The sequence below is a fragment of the Balaenoptera musculus genome, chromosome 13, assembly GCF_009873245.2.
Source record: "Balaenoptera musculus isolate JJ_BM4_2016_0621 chromosome 13, mBalMus1.pri.v3, whole genome shotgun sequence".
NCBI lineage: Eukaryota > Metazoa > Chordata > Mammalia > Artiodactyla > Balaenopteridae > Balaenoptera > Balaenoptera musculus.
The window spans coordinates 15,668,684-15,687,084 of NC_045797.1; the positions used below are offsets into that span (position 1 = coordinate 15,668,684).

The following is an 18,401-nucleotide window of genomic DNA, read 5'->3' on the forward strand; positions in this document are numbered from 1 at the left end:
CTCTTAACTACTAAAAAATATTGTTGGTAGCTTTATAAACTTACCTTGGAAAGATAACTCTTTTTGATTCTAAATATGCCTCTAGACACTTCTGAATTTGGTCAAGTAATGCATTATTATTTTGAAAAGTCTCCAGAAGTCCTGTTCATTGAAAAAAAAAAGGTATTGGTAAAGTTGTGTTAAAATAAATAGAGAATATAATTTTAGGTGGAAGTAAAATATGATATTAACATTTTTAAAGTTTTGGTTTTATTTGATGAAAGAATGGTCTAATAACTCAAAATTGGGGGGGGTTGGCTAAGAATGTTAACTATAACTTTTAATAATAACATTAATTTTGATATTTGCCACAGATGAACAGGTAATTAATTTGAAACCTTTTTATCTGGCACCCCCCACTTTTGGGGGCTGGAGGTGCACAAACCAAAGCCAAACTGTTGCCATTCTCTAAACACTACATATTCTCTGTCACTTTCTTACCCATGTCTTCTGTTTTTCTGCCATATTTAGATGTAAAAAAATTGTGGCAATAGCATCCTATGTCTTTATCACTAAACTGGAGCAAGATTCATGTCTCACTTGATGTTGATGTTTTGGTGTGTATCACAGTGCCTGGCTTCCCCACCTGTCTGAGAATCAAATCCGGTTTTTTCCATGGTCTCCAAGTCTCTACGTGATCAGTGACCTAATCCAATCCCCAACCCACCACCCAAGCACACTCACCTCTCTGGCCTCACTCCTAAGCCCTCTCCTGTGGGCTGCACTCCACCCCACTCTGGCATCCTTGGTGACAGTCACGTACGCTAAGCATGCTCTTACCACAGGGTCTTTGTTCTTCTCTCTGCCTTTAACAATCCTCCCTTAGATCCACGAACCTGTTTCATTTCCTCATTCCTGCAGATTTCTACTCAAAAGCCACTTTATCAAAAAACTCCTTTCATCTCACACACACACACACACACACACACACACACACACACACACACTCACACACACACACACACACACACACACACACACTGCAGCCCCCAACTACTCTCTAGCGCCTTTACCCTGCTTAATTTTTCTTCACTGCTTTATCATCACCTGAAATGATATATACAGGTCCACACTCCTTTATCTGAAATCCCTAGGACCAAATGTATTTTGGATTTTTTTTTTTAATTTCAAAAGTTACATTATATAACAAAAGTCCAGTTGGCACTGGGGCAGCACTCTGTAATAAAACACATTAATATTTTTGCAGCAAAAGGTTTGAATATGCACATTAAGTGGATGTGCTAGGCAAGATAAAGATCTCTCAGATATATACATGTCCTAATCCCGAGGACGTGAGAATATGTTAGTTTTTATGGAAAAAGGCACCTGGCAGATGTGGTTAAGTTACGGATCATAGGATGGGGAGATTATCTTGGATCATGCAGTGGGCCCAGTGTAATCCCAGGGGTCTTTTTTGGTTTTTTTTTTCTTTTTTTTTGGCCATGCTGCACAGCTTGCGGGATCTTAGTTCCCCAACAAGGGATCGAACCCGTGCCCCCTGCAGTGGAAGAGAGGAGTCCTAATCACTGGACTGCCAGGGAATTCCCCACAGGGGTCTTTATAAGAGACAGAGAAGGAGATGTGATGGCAGAAGCAGAGGCTGGAGTGATGCAGTTCTGACTGGAAGGGGACCAGGAACCAAGGATTGTGGGCAGCCTCTTGAAGCCCCAAAGTTTTAAGGTTTTCGATTTTATCATCCCATAGAGTTTTTCCTGCCTGTTTATGTTTTATGTAAGAGTCTTTGGGCAAAGAGTATAGTCCAGCAGGCTGCCTCTGCTTGACAAGGAAGCTCTCTGTCCGTGTCACCAGGATAGGCAATGTGCTGCCATTTGCAGAACAACAATCAATCCTGCTGAGGCTGTGATACAAACCGTAAAGTTCAATCACCATGTATGTGTAATCACCCGGAAGGACTTTGATTCCACATCCTTAGAAAGAGAACTTACTAAAACACATTTTAACTGCATAGCACAGGGAACTCTACTCAATACTCTGTAATGACCTGCATGGGAAAAGAATCTTAAAAAGAGTGAATATATGTATATGTATAACTGATTCACTTTGCTGTACAGCAGAAACTAACACAACATTGTAAATCAACTATATTCCAATAAAAATTAATCTAAAAAATAAATAAAACACATTTCAACCCTGAGATTAGAATTACCATTAGTGGCAATATTTGTAAGTGGTCTTAATGAATTACTTAAAATACGGTGTGGAAATTTTTATGGTTATAAGTCTGTGAGAACTTTAACAGAATAGGTCAACTGAATGTAAATGTATTTTTTGTAGCCTAAATTGTGAGATGGAAGCATCACTGATACTCTGTGGCAGGATCCCCCAATTCTAAAAACAGCAAAAGAAGTAGATTCTTTTGTGCCAAAACTATGAACTGAGGTGAAAGATGATGATGATGATGACGATAATAATAATACTAATAGTAATAAAATAACAACAACAGTGTCCAATTCACATTGTTTAGCAAGAGTGTCAAATGTACTACAAATGTTCCTGGTCATCAACGCTGACTGGAATCAAGGGTTGAATGTACCACATTTTATTAGAATCTTACAGGTGATGGACATTTTAAATAACTGTAAAGTCCTTTGTGGTTTCTTTTTTACCTGGTTGAGTAGCTGCTCGGAGAGCGTTAGGCAGCCGGTTCACCTTCCTCATGATTTCTTTCCATGACTTATCCACTTGAAGGAACATCTTGGCTTCTGCAGGTAACTGCCTCTGAATATCTGGAGCATTAAAAATACTCTCTAGGTAGAGCCAGTTTCTCTGGCAGTTCAGCCACTCTTCCTAGGAGAAAAATAGGGACATTACCAGATTTTTAACCTCAGATTGAAAAAATACAGTTACATTAAAAATAATTACATGGGGATTCACTGTATCTTTTTCCTTTTGGCAGCTTCTCACAGGTCCTTTGAAATGAAACCTCATTAAAAGGTCCAAGTCTCACCTCAGCCTAATTTCAACCCATTTTTTGTACTGAGTAGAGTTATAACGAGTCTACTACTCTGTGGTAACCAGAATGGACCCAGAGAAAGAGGATTAAAATGCCCAGAGGAGACACTCTAGGTGGAGGCAAGATTCTTACTTAAAGGAATCTGAAGGTTTGGGAAGTGGTAAGTTTAGTGACTTACTATTTCCAAATATAAAAATGGTTAGCAAAAAAGGGTTTCTTTTTTTTGCCTCAATTATGTCTATTATTCTTCCCTCTCCCTCTTTTTAAGAAGAAATATGATTCATTTTCTTCAATTAAAAAAGTAAAACCTGCTTGTAACAGAACGTGTGGCAAAGACAGAACACTGGGAGGAAGAAGAAAATCACGCATCACTTTCCTCCTAGAGACAATCGCTGTTAATCAGAGAAAGCAGAAGTGCAGGGTCAGATCTAAAGTCTATAGACCTCACCGTTCCTCTGCACCTCCTGCCATCGCATGTGTGGGCCTGAGATCCGTGAAAGGGTTTCTTGCGTCTCACTCTAGATTTGGGGGCTATGCTTAAGCCCTAATGTCCCAACCACTCCTTGGTTTATTTCAGGTCTCACACTTTCTATACACTTAATTCTCTGGAGGGTCCCTACTATTCAGCACTGCTTCTTTTAAGGACCTTCTATGGAAACACGCCCTTTACTTTGATCTAAATTTAGTCTCTCCCTTTATGGGGCTCAGCCATCAGTACAGAAGGCTGGACAGGTGTCAGATTAAAAAGTGTCCATTGAAGAGGATGGATTCACCATAGAGATCTCTATGAAATGAGGATGGAACAAATTGCCTTTTCCTACTTAGTACCTTTATTATTTCACAGATAACTTTTCATATTAGAACATATAAAAACCACAACATAATTAAATCAAGGTAAAAAAATGAAGTCTACGAAAGAGATTGGATGGGAACAAAGTGAGACCAGAGTAAGTGGGTTCTTTGTTATGGAATAATCTGAGGTTGAATAAAATAAAGAGAAGGTGTGTATGACAGGAAGGGTGCCAAGGTGACTTCAAGCAGCAGTGAGTATTTGTCTAGTAAATATGAGGTTGCTGTGGCAAGACTCTTAAGGTGGGCCCCAAGACCTGGGCTTCCTGCCCTTGTGTGATCCTCTCCCCTTGAGTGTGGGTGCCACCCGTGACTTACTTCTAGCTATGGAGAATATGGCAAAGATAACAGGATGTACACAGTTATGTGTACAGTACACAAGGCTGTAACCTCTGTCTTGCCAGGAAACTTTCTCTTCCCTGCTAGACTGATGGAGCAAGCGGTCTTGTTGAGGAAGTCCACATGCAAAAAAACTGTGGGCAACATGGAGGAGCTGAGGATGGCCTCTGGTTGACAGCCTGTGAGAAAATGAAACCTCCAGTCCCGGAATTGCAAGAAAATGATTTCTGCCAACGTCCTTCCTCAGTTGAACCTCTGATGAGAACCCAGTCCTGGCCCACATCTTGACTGAACCCTCGTGAGACCCTGAGTATAAGACCCAGTTAAGTTATGAGCTCCTGACCCACAGAAACTGTGGGATTATAAATGTAGATTGTTTTATACCACTAAGTTTGTGGTATTTTGTTTCACAGCAATAATAACTAATACAAGGGTGATGGTATAGTCTTGCAAAGAAGAGTTCAATATATTTGCATTTTCCTTACATTTTGAGCATAATAAAATGTCAATAATTAAATCTTATATCTAAACTGTACAATATTTAAGTGACTGAACAAATGATTTCTAAATCCAATTCTCTGAGTCCATGAATTGAAATTATCCTTACTCACCAGTGTTTGATTAAACAAAGCAAGTTGTTTCTGCCAGTCATCCACTCGAGTTTTCAGTGGACCAATGTAACGTGATGAGGCAATGGTTGCAATGTTGATGGTGCTGTCATCAAGAAGGACCTTTAAGGAAAGGTGAAGAAAATACATGTGACACCATGTGTTTTTGCTCTCAAAGATAATTACAGATATTTAATTCCAACAGCCCATTTATTTATTTTTATTTTTACTTTAAAAATTTTAATTTTATATTGGAATATAGTTGATTTACACTGTTGTGTTAGTTTCAGGTGTACAGCAAAGTGATTCAGTTACACACATACATGTATCCATTCTTTTTCAGATTCTTTTCCCATATAGGTTGTTACAGAATTTTGAGTAGAGTTCCCTGTACTATATATACAGTAGGTTCTTGTTGATTATCTATTTTATATATAGTAGTGTGTATCTGTTAATCCCAAACCATTTAAAAGCCAACTTTTTGAATAAACAGCTTAATCTCACTTACTGTTTCCCACCCACCCACTTCCCCTCCTTCTCTCCTTCACTAGGGCTTACAATGCACTATGATGTTCTCTTAAACGTCACCAAGGAACTTCTGATTGTCAAATCCTGGCTGTTTCTGTAATTATTAATGGCACACATTTCTGTTTAGCTCAGCACTCTTCTCCAGTCTCCCCCCTACAAGGTATCTGGTACCTTCTTTATATCATTTGGTCATCCAGGTCTTTATTTCTCAAAGTGCTCAAAACTTGAAAAAGTAAGTGCCTTCCCTACCCAATGAAACATCACTTTCCCTCAATTATCTTGAGGAAGAGGGAAAGTGAACTCATTCATGTCAAGCTCTGGATGATTATAGACAGTTTTCCCTCTACCTCCCCCCTCCCCTACTCCTGCCCCTTACACCACAGCACCCCTCGCAGAACATGTACATTTAAAAAAATGTGTCTGCTAATCTAAAGGATTTTAATTGCTCTATTTAAACTATAAACTTCTTGAGAGCAGAAGCCCCATCACCTGGCATCACTTGGCCTCATACTGACTGATTTCCATCTTGGGTCTGCTCTCCCCTCCACTGCACAGAGTGATGTCTGGTCTTGCTCTTCCAGACTACACCTGGCAAAGCCATTTCACCTCTAATTCTGGTCTGGGTACACCCTAACAGGCCAGGGCTTTGCTTTTCTAAAAAAAATTTTATTGAAGCATAGTTGATTTATAATATTGTGTTAATTTCTGCTGTAGAGCAAAGTGATTCAGTTATACATATGTGTACATTTTTTTCATATTCTTTTCCATTATGGTTTATTACAGGATATTGAATATAGGTCTCTGTGTGGACTTTGCTTTTTAAATTGAGTCATAATTCCCAGATTCTTTTACTAAACAAATGTGCCCTTTGGATTTTAAGTCACTAAGAATATTCCAAACACATGGGTTAGATTTATCTTCTTTTGTTGTTAATAGAGCATGACCATCTACTCCCAATTTCAAAAAATTCAAGTGAATTTAGTTTCTTAGTATGATATAAACCTAAAATGGTCATTCACGCTTCTTTGCCTCATTTAAATGGTTTAAAATGCCTTCCATTCTCATCTATGCCTATCAGACCCCCAGATTTTTAAGGTCCAGCATGACTTCGCTGGTCTAGGAAGGATTCTCTGATCACTTCAGCCACAACTGATCTCTTTGCTTTTATAAATTCCTCAACAGTTATCAACTACAAGATTATAACTCTTATATATATATATATATGACATATCTATTGCTTTGCTAAATATTTCAGGTACAAGTATTCATGTCAATTATTCATATTCATATCTTGTCTTCCCAATTAGATTTTTCCTAGTTTAATAACTCTCATATTTCAGTCCTTTATCATAATCTCCCACAGAATATTTAGGACTAGGTCTCACAAGAACCTTCAACATAAGTTTCAATAACCCAGTTACCCACCTGTATGTCATCTGTGCCACCCAGGATAAACACATCTTTGGAGTCACGGTGAGGGAGGACGACAAATTCAGTTGTTTTCCAAGAATCCTCCACCTTAGAAATAGTTCAAGTCTTAGGATAGCTCAATTCATTTGTGTGTAGGTACTTGATAAATGCATGTGGAATGAAATAAGTGAAAACTCCATAATTATCCTAATCTCCTCCTGCCTTTAAAATTCTTAAAATCTTCTAGGTTAGATGACAAAGATTTGCTTAATTTTATTGAATAACATTAAAACATATGAATAATTTGTGATACTTTAATGTGTATTCCCTCCCACTTCATGCTTTAATTAAAAGAAAAAAATTCTTTTTACATAGATGGTTGGAAGATGTGTGTTTTTGGGTAAGGAGGTTAAATATCCTAAGTAGAGAAATCTTCTCAATGTGCTTTTGAAGCATTTTGTATAGTTAGTCTTCTCTAGTGTGTAAGTTCGAAAGATAATGTATTTTGGCATAAGAGATCTTCCTTGGTATGTGGTTCTTTATATAAAGCATGCAAATTTGTTGCCATCAAGTTCCTGTTGGATTATAAGCTAAGCAGAAAGAAGATATTTATAGAGGTGATAACAATAATAATGATATAAATGTAAGGAAACAGCACAAGGATAACTGATAATGAGAGGGTGAAAGCTGCAATGTTGAAAAACCCATTCAGATAAAACAAAAGTTGATGATCTCATTGAATATGAAAACCTTTACATTCCCTGATCTTCAGAATACACATTTTTCAGGTTTACCTTTTTAAGAACTGTTTCTAAGGCAGCTTCTCCAGAAGCCTGTCCAGAAATGTCTTGGATTTCTCGGCCAAAGTCAAAAACATGCAACTCAGAGAGCTTCTCCAAGGTTAATGGAATGTCAAGGTCTACTAGGGTGGCATCAACTGTTTGTTCAATAGCTGCCCAATGTCTAGGCTTCAGAGTTGGGTTCCTCAGGTTAATGATAACTGGAAGCTGGAAAACAAAACACTCTCAGAGACACCATCCTTTTTATCTTAAAAACAGCCCAAGGCTTCTGGTTTCAATTTGGGCACATAAAGAGCTGGAAAGAACACCAATGACACTCTTACAACAAAGAAAAATCTGCACAAACTGCAAGTTAATGACTTGTATTGAACCCATCAGAAAAGTGAGGCTGCAGGGAAACCAACTAAGTCAAAATTTGAAGAGACACTGGTACCCACAGTTTTCTCCACAGCAAGAAACAGGACCTGAGAATTTGCTTACCAAGGAGAGATGCCTTCGGTTGCCATTTAAACTAGTTAGAAGATGTTGCTGAATTTTAAAAATAAGTTGCTAAGACTGAATGTAGGGTAGCATGAGAGTGTGAAGTCCCTGGGGGCTACAAATATAGAGGTGTTCACAGAGAAGATTGGGAAGAATCCTAAGAAAGCTTATCTTATGGCGCTGGCTGAGGGAGGGAAACAGTTGCCACTACTGTAACTCTAATCAACCAATCTCTCCTACCTTCCCTATGGAACAACAAAAATTATTACCTTAAGGCATTGGTGATAACTCATTGTAGGTATCTGTACATAACTGGAGAAACAGAACAGGAAAAAAAAAAAGCTCCACCCATGGAGGAGGGACAGAAATACATTCTAAGCTTATTACTAAAGCTGGAGGAGGGGCAGGAACAACTGTGAAGCTCAGAATTTTGCGAACAAGGAACACAGTGCTTTGTTAGGATAGAAACTTAATCAGAACACGAGGGAATATCCCTCCTCGCTTCTTCCACCAGGCTAACAAGTACTGAGTAAAAATAACAGTGGAATAGAGAGTGGAAAGCTGCAAGATACAGATTTTCTCTGGGCATAAAATGAAAGAATGACCCAAGGTCAGGGAAAACAGCAATTGAAAAAATGACCTTTGGCAAACCAGACCAAACTAAACACAAGAACAATTTGAATACTGTGGTATACTGAGGGCAACCACAGCAACATCAAACTTCAAATCTAGTCGAATTTCTAACCAGATTTAATATAACATGCCACACAGAAGGCCAAGTAGAAGGAAAGGCATTATCATTTCCAGGCATAAAAATTATTTACTTCAGTATCTACTGTTCTGCATAAGATGTCTGGATTTCAACAAACATTTAAGAAGTATGTGAAAGGGCAAGGCAAACATACATCCAAAAAGATACAAAATTAATCAGAATCACACTCAAATCTGACACATCTGTTGGAATTAACAGATAGAACTTAAACTAATTGTGATTAATATGTTAATGGATCTAATGGAAAAGGTAGACAACATGCAAGATCAGATGGGAAATGTCAATGAAATGATGGAAACTATAATTAAAAATCAAATGGAAATGTTAGAAATGAGGAAGACAGTAAGAGATACAAAGAATGTCTTTGATGAGATGAACACAGCCAAGGAATCCGTGAATTTGAAGGTAAGTGAGTAGAAATTACCCAAACTCATACACAACGAGAAAAAACAGCGAAACGCTCGCCTGCCCCCTCCCCCCAAACTTAGAACAGAATATCCATGAGCTTGGTACAGTATCAGATGGTCTGACATACATGTAATAGAAATCCCAGAAGGATAAGAGAGATAGAAAACACAGCAGAAGAGATATCAAAGAAATAATGGCTGCAATTTTTTTCAAAATTAAAGGCAGACACAAAACCAGAGATCCAAGAAACTCTGAGAACATCAAGCAGGATAAATATAAATGGTAAACAATAATAACATACACCCAGGCATATCACATTTCATACTGCAAGAAATCAAGAAAAAGAGAAAAATTTGAAGGCAGCCAGACAAAAAATACATATTATCTACAGAAGAACAAGGATAAGAACTACAGCAGACTTCTTGTCAGAAATCATGCAAGTAAAAAGATAACAAAAGGATACTTTTACATTGTTGAAAGAAAAAACAAAATCTGCCGACTCAGAATTATATACCAGTGAAAATATCATTCAAAATAAAGGATAAAGACTTTCTCAAAACAAAAATTTGGGGAATTCCTTGTTAGCATACCTACTCAGTAAGAAATATTAAAGGAAGTTCTTCAGGCAGAATGAATATGCTATGAGTCAGAAACTTTGATCCATACAAAGAAATGAAGAACATTGGAAATGGAATAGATGTAAAATAAATTTCATTTCCTATTTTTATTCTCCTAAAAGGTAACTATAAAAAACAAAAATAGTAGCAACATGTAGTGTTTATACTACATATAAAAGTAAAATACATGACAACATTAATACAAAGGATGAGAGGGAGGATTGGGAGTATGGTATTATAAACTCTTTACACTATACATGAAGCAGTATAATATTATTTGAAGGTTGATTTGGATTAACTGAAAATCTATATTTTAAATCTAGGACAACCACTAAAAATTGCTTTAATGAAGTATGAATAATAACTCCATAGAGAAGATAAAATGGAATCATAAAACCTATACAATTAAATCAAGAGAGGAAAGAAAAAGAGGAAAAAAGAAACAACAAACAAATAAAAAACCAGCATGATGACAATTTTAATCCAACCATATAAATAATATTCTAAATATTAATGGTCTAAACATGTCATTTAAAAGACTTTTAAAAAGCAGATTGGATAGAAAAGCAGGAACCTATTTTATGCTGTCCAAGAAATACTTTAAAGACATAGAAAAGTTAAAAGTGAAAAAATGGAGAAAGTAATATCATGAAAACTCTAAAAGAAATATATACTAACTATATTAATTTCAGATAATGCAGACTTCAGAAGAAGAAATCTTATAAAAAATAAAGAGGGAAAATATATAAATGATAAGAGGGTCAATTCTCCAAGAAGAAATAGCAATACTAAGTGTGAATACACCTAACAACGGAGCATCAAAATAAATAAAGCTCCACTGTCTTGAGATGTAGTATCCTCATAAGTTATTTGGAATTTTTCTTTATAGAGGATTTGTCTTTTATCCTTTGTCTATCTATCTACCTATTTATCTATCTATTCATCCACTCAGTTACTTACTTATGTCAATATGAACTCATGGATATTTATCTTATAATTTGGGTTGTAACACAATATTGTATTATTTATTGTTTGGTCAAATCATTACAACTTGGGCCATTGAAAATTCTTTCACTTGGTTTCTGTGTCTCTTAAATATAACTCGTACTTTTTTTCTTCTTTTTTTCACCAACGATAGAGAATCTATTCTATTTTATTTTTTATTTTTTAAATTTTTTTCATGTTTTTATAAAATATCTTTATTGGTGTATAATTGCTTTCCAATGGTGTGTTAGTTTCTGCTTTATAACAAAGTGAATCAGTTATACATATACATATATCCCCATATCTCTTCCCTCTTACGTCTCCCTCCCTCCCACTCTCCCTATCCCACCCCTCTAGGTGGTCACAAAGCACCGAGCCGATCTCCCTGTGCTATGAGGCTGCTTCCCACTAGCTGTCTATTTTACATTTGGTAGTGTATATATGTCCATGCCACTCTCTCACTTTGTCCCAGCTTACCCCTCCCCCTCCCCGTATCCTCAAGTCCATTCTCTAGTAGGTCTGTGTCTTTATTCCCGTCCTGCCCCTAGGTTCTTCATGACCATTTTTTTTTTTTTTTTAGATTCCATATATATGTGTTAGCATACGGTATTTGTTTTTCTCTTTCTGACTTACTTCACTCTGTATGACAGACTCTAGGTCCATCCACCTCACTACAAATAACTCAATTTCGTTTCTTTTTATGGCTGAGTAATATTCCATTGCATATATGTGCCACATCTTCTTTATCCATTCATCTGTTGATGGACACTTAGGTTGCTTCCATGTCCTGGCTATTGTAAATAGAGCTGCAATGAACATTGTGGTACATGACTCTTTTTGAATTATGGTTTTCTCAGGGTATATGCCCAGTAGTGGCATTGCTAGGTCATATGGTAGTTCCATTTTTAGTTTTTTAAGGAACCTCCATACTGTTCTCCATAGTGGCTGTATCAATTTACATTCCCACCAACAGTGCAAGAGGGTTCCCTTTACTCCACACCCTCTCCAGCATTTATTGTTTGTAGATTTTTTGATGATGGCCATTCTGACCAGTGTGAGATGATATCTCATTGTAGTTTTGACTTGCATTTCTCTAATGATTAATGATGTTGAGCATTCTTTCATGTGTCTGTTGGCAATCTGTATATCCTCTTTGGAGAAATGTCTATTTAGGTCTTCTGCTCATTTTTGGATTGGGTTGTTTGTTTTTTTGATAGTGAGCTGCAAGAGTTGCTTGTATGTTTTGGAGATTAATCCTTTGTCAGTTGCTTCATTTGCAAATATTTTCTCCCATTCTGAGGGTTGTCTTTTCATCTTGTTTATGGTTTCCTTTGCTGTGCAAAAGCTTTTAAGTTTCATTAGGTCCCATTTGTTTATTTTTGTTTTTATTTCCATTTCTCTAGGAGTTGGGTCAAAAAGGATCTTGCTGTGATGTATGTCATAGAGTGTTCTGCCTATGTTTTCCTCTAAGAGTTTGATGGTGTCTGGCCTTACATTTAGGTCTTTAATCCATTTTGAGTTTATTTTTGTGTATGGGGTTAGGGAGTGTTCTAATTTCATTCTTTTACATGTAGCTATCCAGTTTTCCCAGCACCACTTATTTAAGAGGCTGTCTTTTCTCCATTGTATATTCTTGCCTCCTTTATCAAAAATAAGGTGACCATATGTGCGTGGGTTTATCTCTGGGCTTTCTATCCTGTTCCATTGATCTACATTTCTGTTTTTGTGCCAGTACCATACTGTCTTGATTACTGTAGCTTTGTAGCATAGTCTGAAGTCAGGGAGCTTGATTCCTCCAGCTCCTTTTTTCTTTCTCAAGATTGCATTGGCTATTCGGGGTCTTTTGTGTTTCCATACAAATTGTGAAACGTTTTGATCTAGTTCTGTGAAAAATGCCAGTGGTAGTTTGATAGGGATTGCGTTGAATCTGTAGATTGCTTTGGGTAGTATAGTCATTTTCACAATGTTGATTCTTCCAATCCAAGAACATGGTATATCTCTCCATCTGTTTGTATCATCTTGAATTTCTTTCATCAGTGTCTTATAGTTTTCTGCATACAGGTATTTTGTCTCCTTAGATAGGTTTTTTCCTAGATGTTTTATTCTTTTTGTTGCAATGGTAAATGGGAGCGTTCTCTAAATTTCACTTTCAGGTTTTTCACCATTAGTGTATAGGAATGCCAGAGATTTCTGTGCATTAATTTTGTATCCTGCTACTTTACCAAATACATTGATTAGCTCTAGCAGTTTTCTGGTAGCATCTTTAAGATTCTCTATGTATAGTATCATGTCATCCGCAAACAGTGACAGCTTTACTTCTTCTTTTCTGATTTGTATTCCTTTTATTTCTTTTTCTTCTCTGATTACTGTGGCTAAAACTTCCAAAACTATGTTGAATAATAGTGGTGACAGTGGGCAACCTTGTCTTGTTCCTGATCTTAGTGGAAATGGTTTCAGTTTTTCACCATTGAGGACGATATTGGCTATGGGTTTGTCCGTCATTTTGTTTTTTGAGACTTCCTTACTTTCTGGCACCAGAGGATGCTCCAGGTTCATCTTGTATATTCTCTGACTCATCCCTAGAATCAGCCATTTCTATAAGTATCTCTGATTCATTTTATGGAAAATGGTATTAAAACCCAAGATCTGGACAAAGGATATGTTACTGCTGGAAGCAATGAGGGAGAACATAACTTCACCCCTTAAATGTAGGCTTTGCATAGAGACTTCCTTTCAAAGAATACAGTATGGAAAGTTGGGTAGTAATTTTATAGTGGGGAAAAATGTTACTTCAGTCATGTGATCAAGCTTAATATCATTAGTGAAAAGTCATGTTGATAGCATGTATCTTTAATAAGATGTGATAATAATAATACTTTACCCCTGTGGTCTTCCTTGCAAGAATCTATAACCCCAGTCTAATCATGAGAAAAACACCAGACAACCCCAAATTGACAGACATTCTATAAAATACCTGGCTAGTATTTCTCAGAACTATCAAGATCATAATAAACAAGAAAAGTCTGAGAATCTGTCACAGTCTAAAGGAGCCTAAGACGACAAGACATCTAAATGTAATGTTTATCCTGGAAAGGATCCTGGGACAGAGAAAGGACATTAGATAAAAATGAGAAAATTCAGATAAAATATGGACTTTAATAATAATATAGTGACATTGTTTCATTAGATGTGGCAAATGTATCATACTAATGTAATATGTTAACAGTAGAGGAAACTGGATTCAGGGCATATGGGAAACCTCTATATTTCTGTTGTAAGTTTTCTGAAAGTCTAAAATGATTCTAAAATAAAGAGTTTATTTAAAAATAAATGAGGCAAAAATTGATGTAACATAAGGGGGATTAGACAAATGCACAATTATAGTTGGCCATTTCAACATTCCTCTCTGAGTAACTAACAGAACAAATAGGCAGAAAATCAGTAAGGATACAGATGATCTGAACACTACCATCAGCCAAATTGACTCACTGAGCAATAGCAGAATACACATTCTTCTCAAGTGTATATAGAAGACGTACCAAAATAGACCATATTTTGGGTCATAAAGCCAATCTCAACAAATTAAAAGGACAGAAATCATAAAAGTATATTTTTGGACTATAATAGAATTAAAGTTCAAATCAGTAACAGATATCTTGAAAATCCCCAAATATTTTAATAATAAACAACATTCTTCTAAATAGGCCATATATCAAATAAGAAATCTCAGGAGTATTAAAATATATTTTGAACTAAATTAAAATAAAAATACAATATATCAAAATTCACAAGATTCAGCTAAAGCAGTGGCTAGACAGAAATTTATAGCATTAAATGCTTATATTAGAAAAGAAGAAAAGTTTCAAATCAGCAACTTAAGCTTCCACCATAAGAAATTTTGAAGAAAGAAATAATTGAATGTAAAGCAAGAAGAAGAAAGGACATAATAAAGATTAGAGGAGAAATCAGTGAAATGGAAAACATAAAAACTATAAAGAATATCAATCAACCCCAAAGCTGGCTCTTTGAAAAGGTCAAAGCGATAAATGACTAGCAGAACAAACCAAGAAAGAAAGGGAGAAAATACAAATTGCCAATATCAGCAATGAAAAAGGGGACATCATTATGGATCACACAGACTTTAAAAGGATAATAAGGAAATATTATGATAAACTCTATGTCTAATAAATTCAACAATTTGGATTAAATGGACCATTTCCTTGGAAGATACACTATAAAGTCCCCTCAAGAAGAAATAGATAACCTGAATAATTCAAATTGTATTAATGAAATTCAATTTTTTTGTTAAAATCCCTCCAAAAGAGAAAACTTCAAGCTCAGATAGTTTCACTCTTGAATTCTACCAAACATCTAAGTGAAAAATAATACTAATTCTGTATAATCTCCTGCAGAAAATAGAAGAGGAAGGAACACTCCCCAACTCATTTTATGAGGCAGTATTACCTCATAACCACACAATGATGTTACAAGAAAGGAAAACTAAAGATCAATGACCCTCATGAATATAGGCACAAAAACATCCTCAAATAATATTAGTAATTTGAATCCAGCAATATAAAAGAGTAGTACATCATGACCCAAGTGAGGTTCAGTTCAGGAATTCAAGCCTGCTTCAACATTTGACCATTGATAGATGTAATTCACCATGTTAATAGACTAAAGAAGAAAAACCATATGATCATAGGCATAGAAAAATCATTTGATAATTATCAACACCCATCTATGATAAAAAAAAGAAACCTCTAAGGAAACTATGAAACTTTGTTACCTTAATATAGGGCATCTATAAAAAAATTTGACTAACAAACATCATACTTAAAAAGAGACTGAATATTTCCCCTCTAAGATATGGAACAGGACAAGGATATTTTCTCTCACCACTCCTATTCAATATCATACAGGAAATCCTGGCCAGTGCAACAAGGCAAGAAAAAGAAATAAAAGGCACACAGATTGTAATGGAAGAAATAAAATTGTCTTTATTCACAGTTGAAATCATTTTCTACGTTGAAAATTCTGAATAATGTACAAAAATCTCCTAAAATTAAAAAGTGAATTTATTAAGATCACAGGATATAAGATCAATATACAAAGGTCAATAGTATTCCTACATACCAGCAATGAACACTTAGAATTTGAAATGAAAAACAATGAAATTTAAGATAACATAAGAGAATACTTAGTTTTAAATCTAACAAAATATGTGCAAAATCTGTACACTGAAAATTACAAAATGTTAAGGAAAAGAAATAAAAGAAGACCTAACTAAATAAAGGGATAGGCAGGTAACAGATTAGAAAATTCAATCTTGTTAAGATGTCAATTCTCTGGAAATTGATCTATTGATTTGACACAGTCCACCTAAAATCCCAGCAATTTTTTATACATATGATAAGCTATTCTAACATTTACATGAAAAGGTAAAGGAATTAGAATCGACAAAATTGTGAAAAAGAAGAACAAGTTGGAGAACTTAACACTACCTGATTTCAAGACTTACTAGCTGTAGTTATTATCAAGAGAGCATGGTATTGGTGAAAGAATAGACTTACAGAACAACCAAACAGAATAGAGAGTCCAGAAACAGACTAAAAAATATAGTCAGCTGATTTTTGACAAAGATGCAAAGGTAAACAATGGAGAAAGAATACTCTTTTCAAATAATGGTTCTGGATCAACTGAATATCCATATGTAAAAATGTAAATAACTCAAAATAAATCATATACTTTAATTTAAAAAAAAAGGAACACTAAAAAACTTCCAGAAGAAAATACAGGAGAAACTCTGTGTGACCTTTAGGTTTGGCAAAAGTTTTTAGATTCTATACTAAAAAGATAATCTGTAAAAGAAAAAAATATTACTTGGACTTTTTTCAAATTTAAGCCTTTTGTTCTGTGAAAGTCACTGTTTAGGGACTAAAAAGACAAGCCACTGACTGGGAAAACTATTTTCAAGTTACATATTTGAAAAAGGACTTATATCATGACTATATAACACAACACTGCTAATCAACTATACTCCAATATAAAATAAAAATTAAAAAAAACCTTTGCTGTTCTTCTATGAATTGTTAGACCCTAATGTCTTTAGAATGTAAATTCTAAAAACTTCTGCTGTGTAAAATGTATAAAAACTTTTTGGTGTGTCAAATATCATTTGTGTTACAAATTTTCAAGCTGGTAGTCTCTTTTACCATTACTTTGTGAGTACTATTTAATTACTATTTGAGAGTCATCTACTATTTGAGGATCATCGTTGCCAATGGACACTGTTCTCTATATGTCAAAAATTAAATAAAATATAGATTTTAAAATTCCAAAAAAAAGAGAACTCTGAAAACTCACTAATAACAAAACAAACAACTCAATTAAAAATTGGGCTAATATTCAAACAGACATTTCAGCAAAGAAGGTAGATGGATGGCAAATGGACATGAGAAAAGATGTTCAACATCACTAATCATTAGAAAAATGTAAATCATCACCATTATGAGACAGTACTACACATTATTAGAACAGTTAAAATTAAAACCAAACCAAACCAAATAAATAAACTCCCTATTGATAACAAGTGCTGGTGAGAATGAGAAACAACTAGAATTCTCATACAATTCAATTGCATGATTTGGCCAGTTGAAGAGAGGGATGCAGTCTATGCCTCTGCAATACAGTGGCTGAATTTTTCTGTTGTTTCTTCTCTCTGCAAAGCTGACTAATTTAAACAGGGAAGAATTCCTGGCTTTGGTCTCATTAGCATCAAGTAGTAACTGATTGACCTGGAGTTTTGGAAATAATTTCTACTAAACTTACCTTTTCTTTCATTTTTTCCACCTTACTTTTTAGCTGGGGCACTACACTGTTGGGTGGCAAGCCTTTTTCCAATTGAGTCACAAATTTGGCATATTTAGAAACTTGACTGTTTAGAAATTCTGGATCCAGGCAGTCAAATTTTGACTATGAAAATTGGGGGGAAAACAAAGAAGTTAAGACATATGATAAAAGGCAAACTTGAAATAGTAAAATTTTTTTACTCTACTCACATTTTTTGATAGCTATGTTGTTAAACCAAGTTGACTCTATATTTTGGAAATGGCTCTACTTATTAAGATTTCTAATAGTATATCAGGCATTGTTTGTTTATTACTTTCATGTCTTTTTCTCCCATATCACCAAATGCAGTATTGCAATCCCTGTAATTTATTCCAGAGGGCCAACCATTGTAAAGTTACAAATAGCTAATTTTTACTCTTGTGACCGAGAAATGTCTCACCAAGTAGTCTCCTATTATTTGATCATGTAGCCCTTTAATATAACTGATTTAAACATACACTCCAATGTATGCATGTATTTATAAATATATTTCTCAGTTACATAAACATGTAAGTGTACACATATATTATGTCAGATGGGCATATGGATTGATGGTAATAGAAAATTTGTAAAAATGAAAAGATATTCCATGCTCATGGATTGGAAGAATTAATATTGTTAAGATGTTTATACCACATAAAGAAATCTACAGATTCAATACAATCCCTATCAAAATTCCAGCGGTATTTTTCACAGAAATAC

The 18,401-nt window shown here is 35.2% G+C and overlaps 1 protein-coding gene across 1 annotated transcript in view; it reads right to left on the minus strand.

Annotated features, from left to right (window-relative positions):
- The window catches only part of DNAH6 (dynein axonemal heavy chain 6), a 298,716-nt gene that overhangs the window by 177,831 nt on the left and 102,484 nt on the right, over positions 1-18,401 (minus strand). The window contains exons 18-23 of the mRNA XM_036873333.1: positions 17,640-17,783; positions 7,542-7,754; positions 6,763-6,855; positions 4,813-4,932; positions 2,667-2,847; positions 45-141 (exon numbers count right to left, since the gene is read on the minus strand). Of these exons, the coding sequence (XP_036729228.1) occupies positions 45-141; positions 2,667-2,847; positions 4,813-4,932; positions 6,763-6,855; positions 7,542-7,754; positions 17,640-17,783 (848 nt within the window). The remainder of the gene's footprint in view (positions 1-44; positions 142-2,666; positions 2,848-4,812; positions 4,933-6,762; positions 6,856-7,541; positions 7,755-17,639; positions 17,784-18,401) is intronic.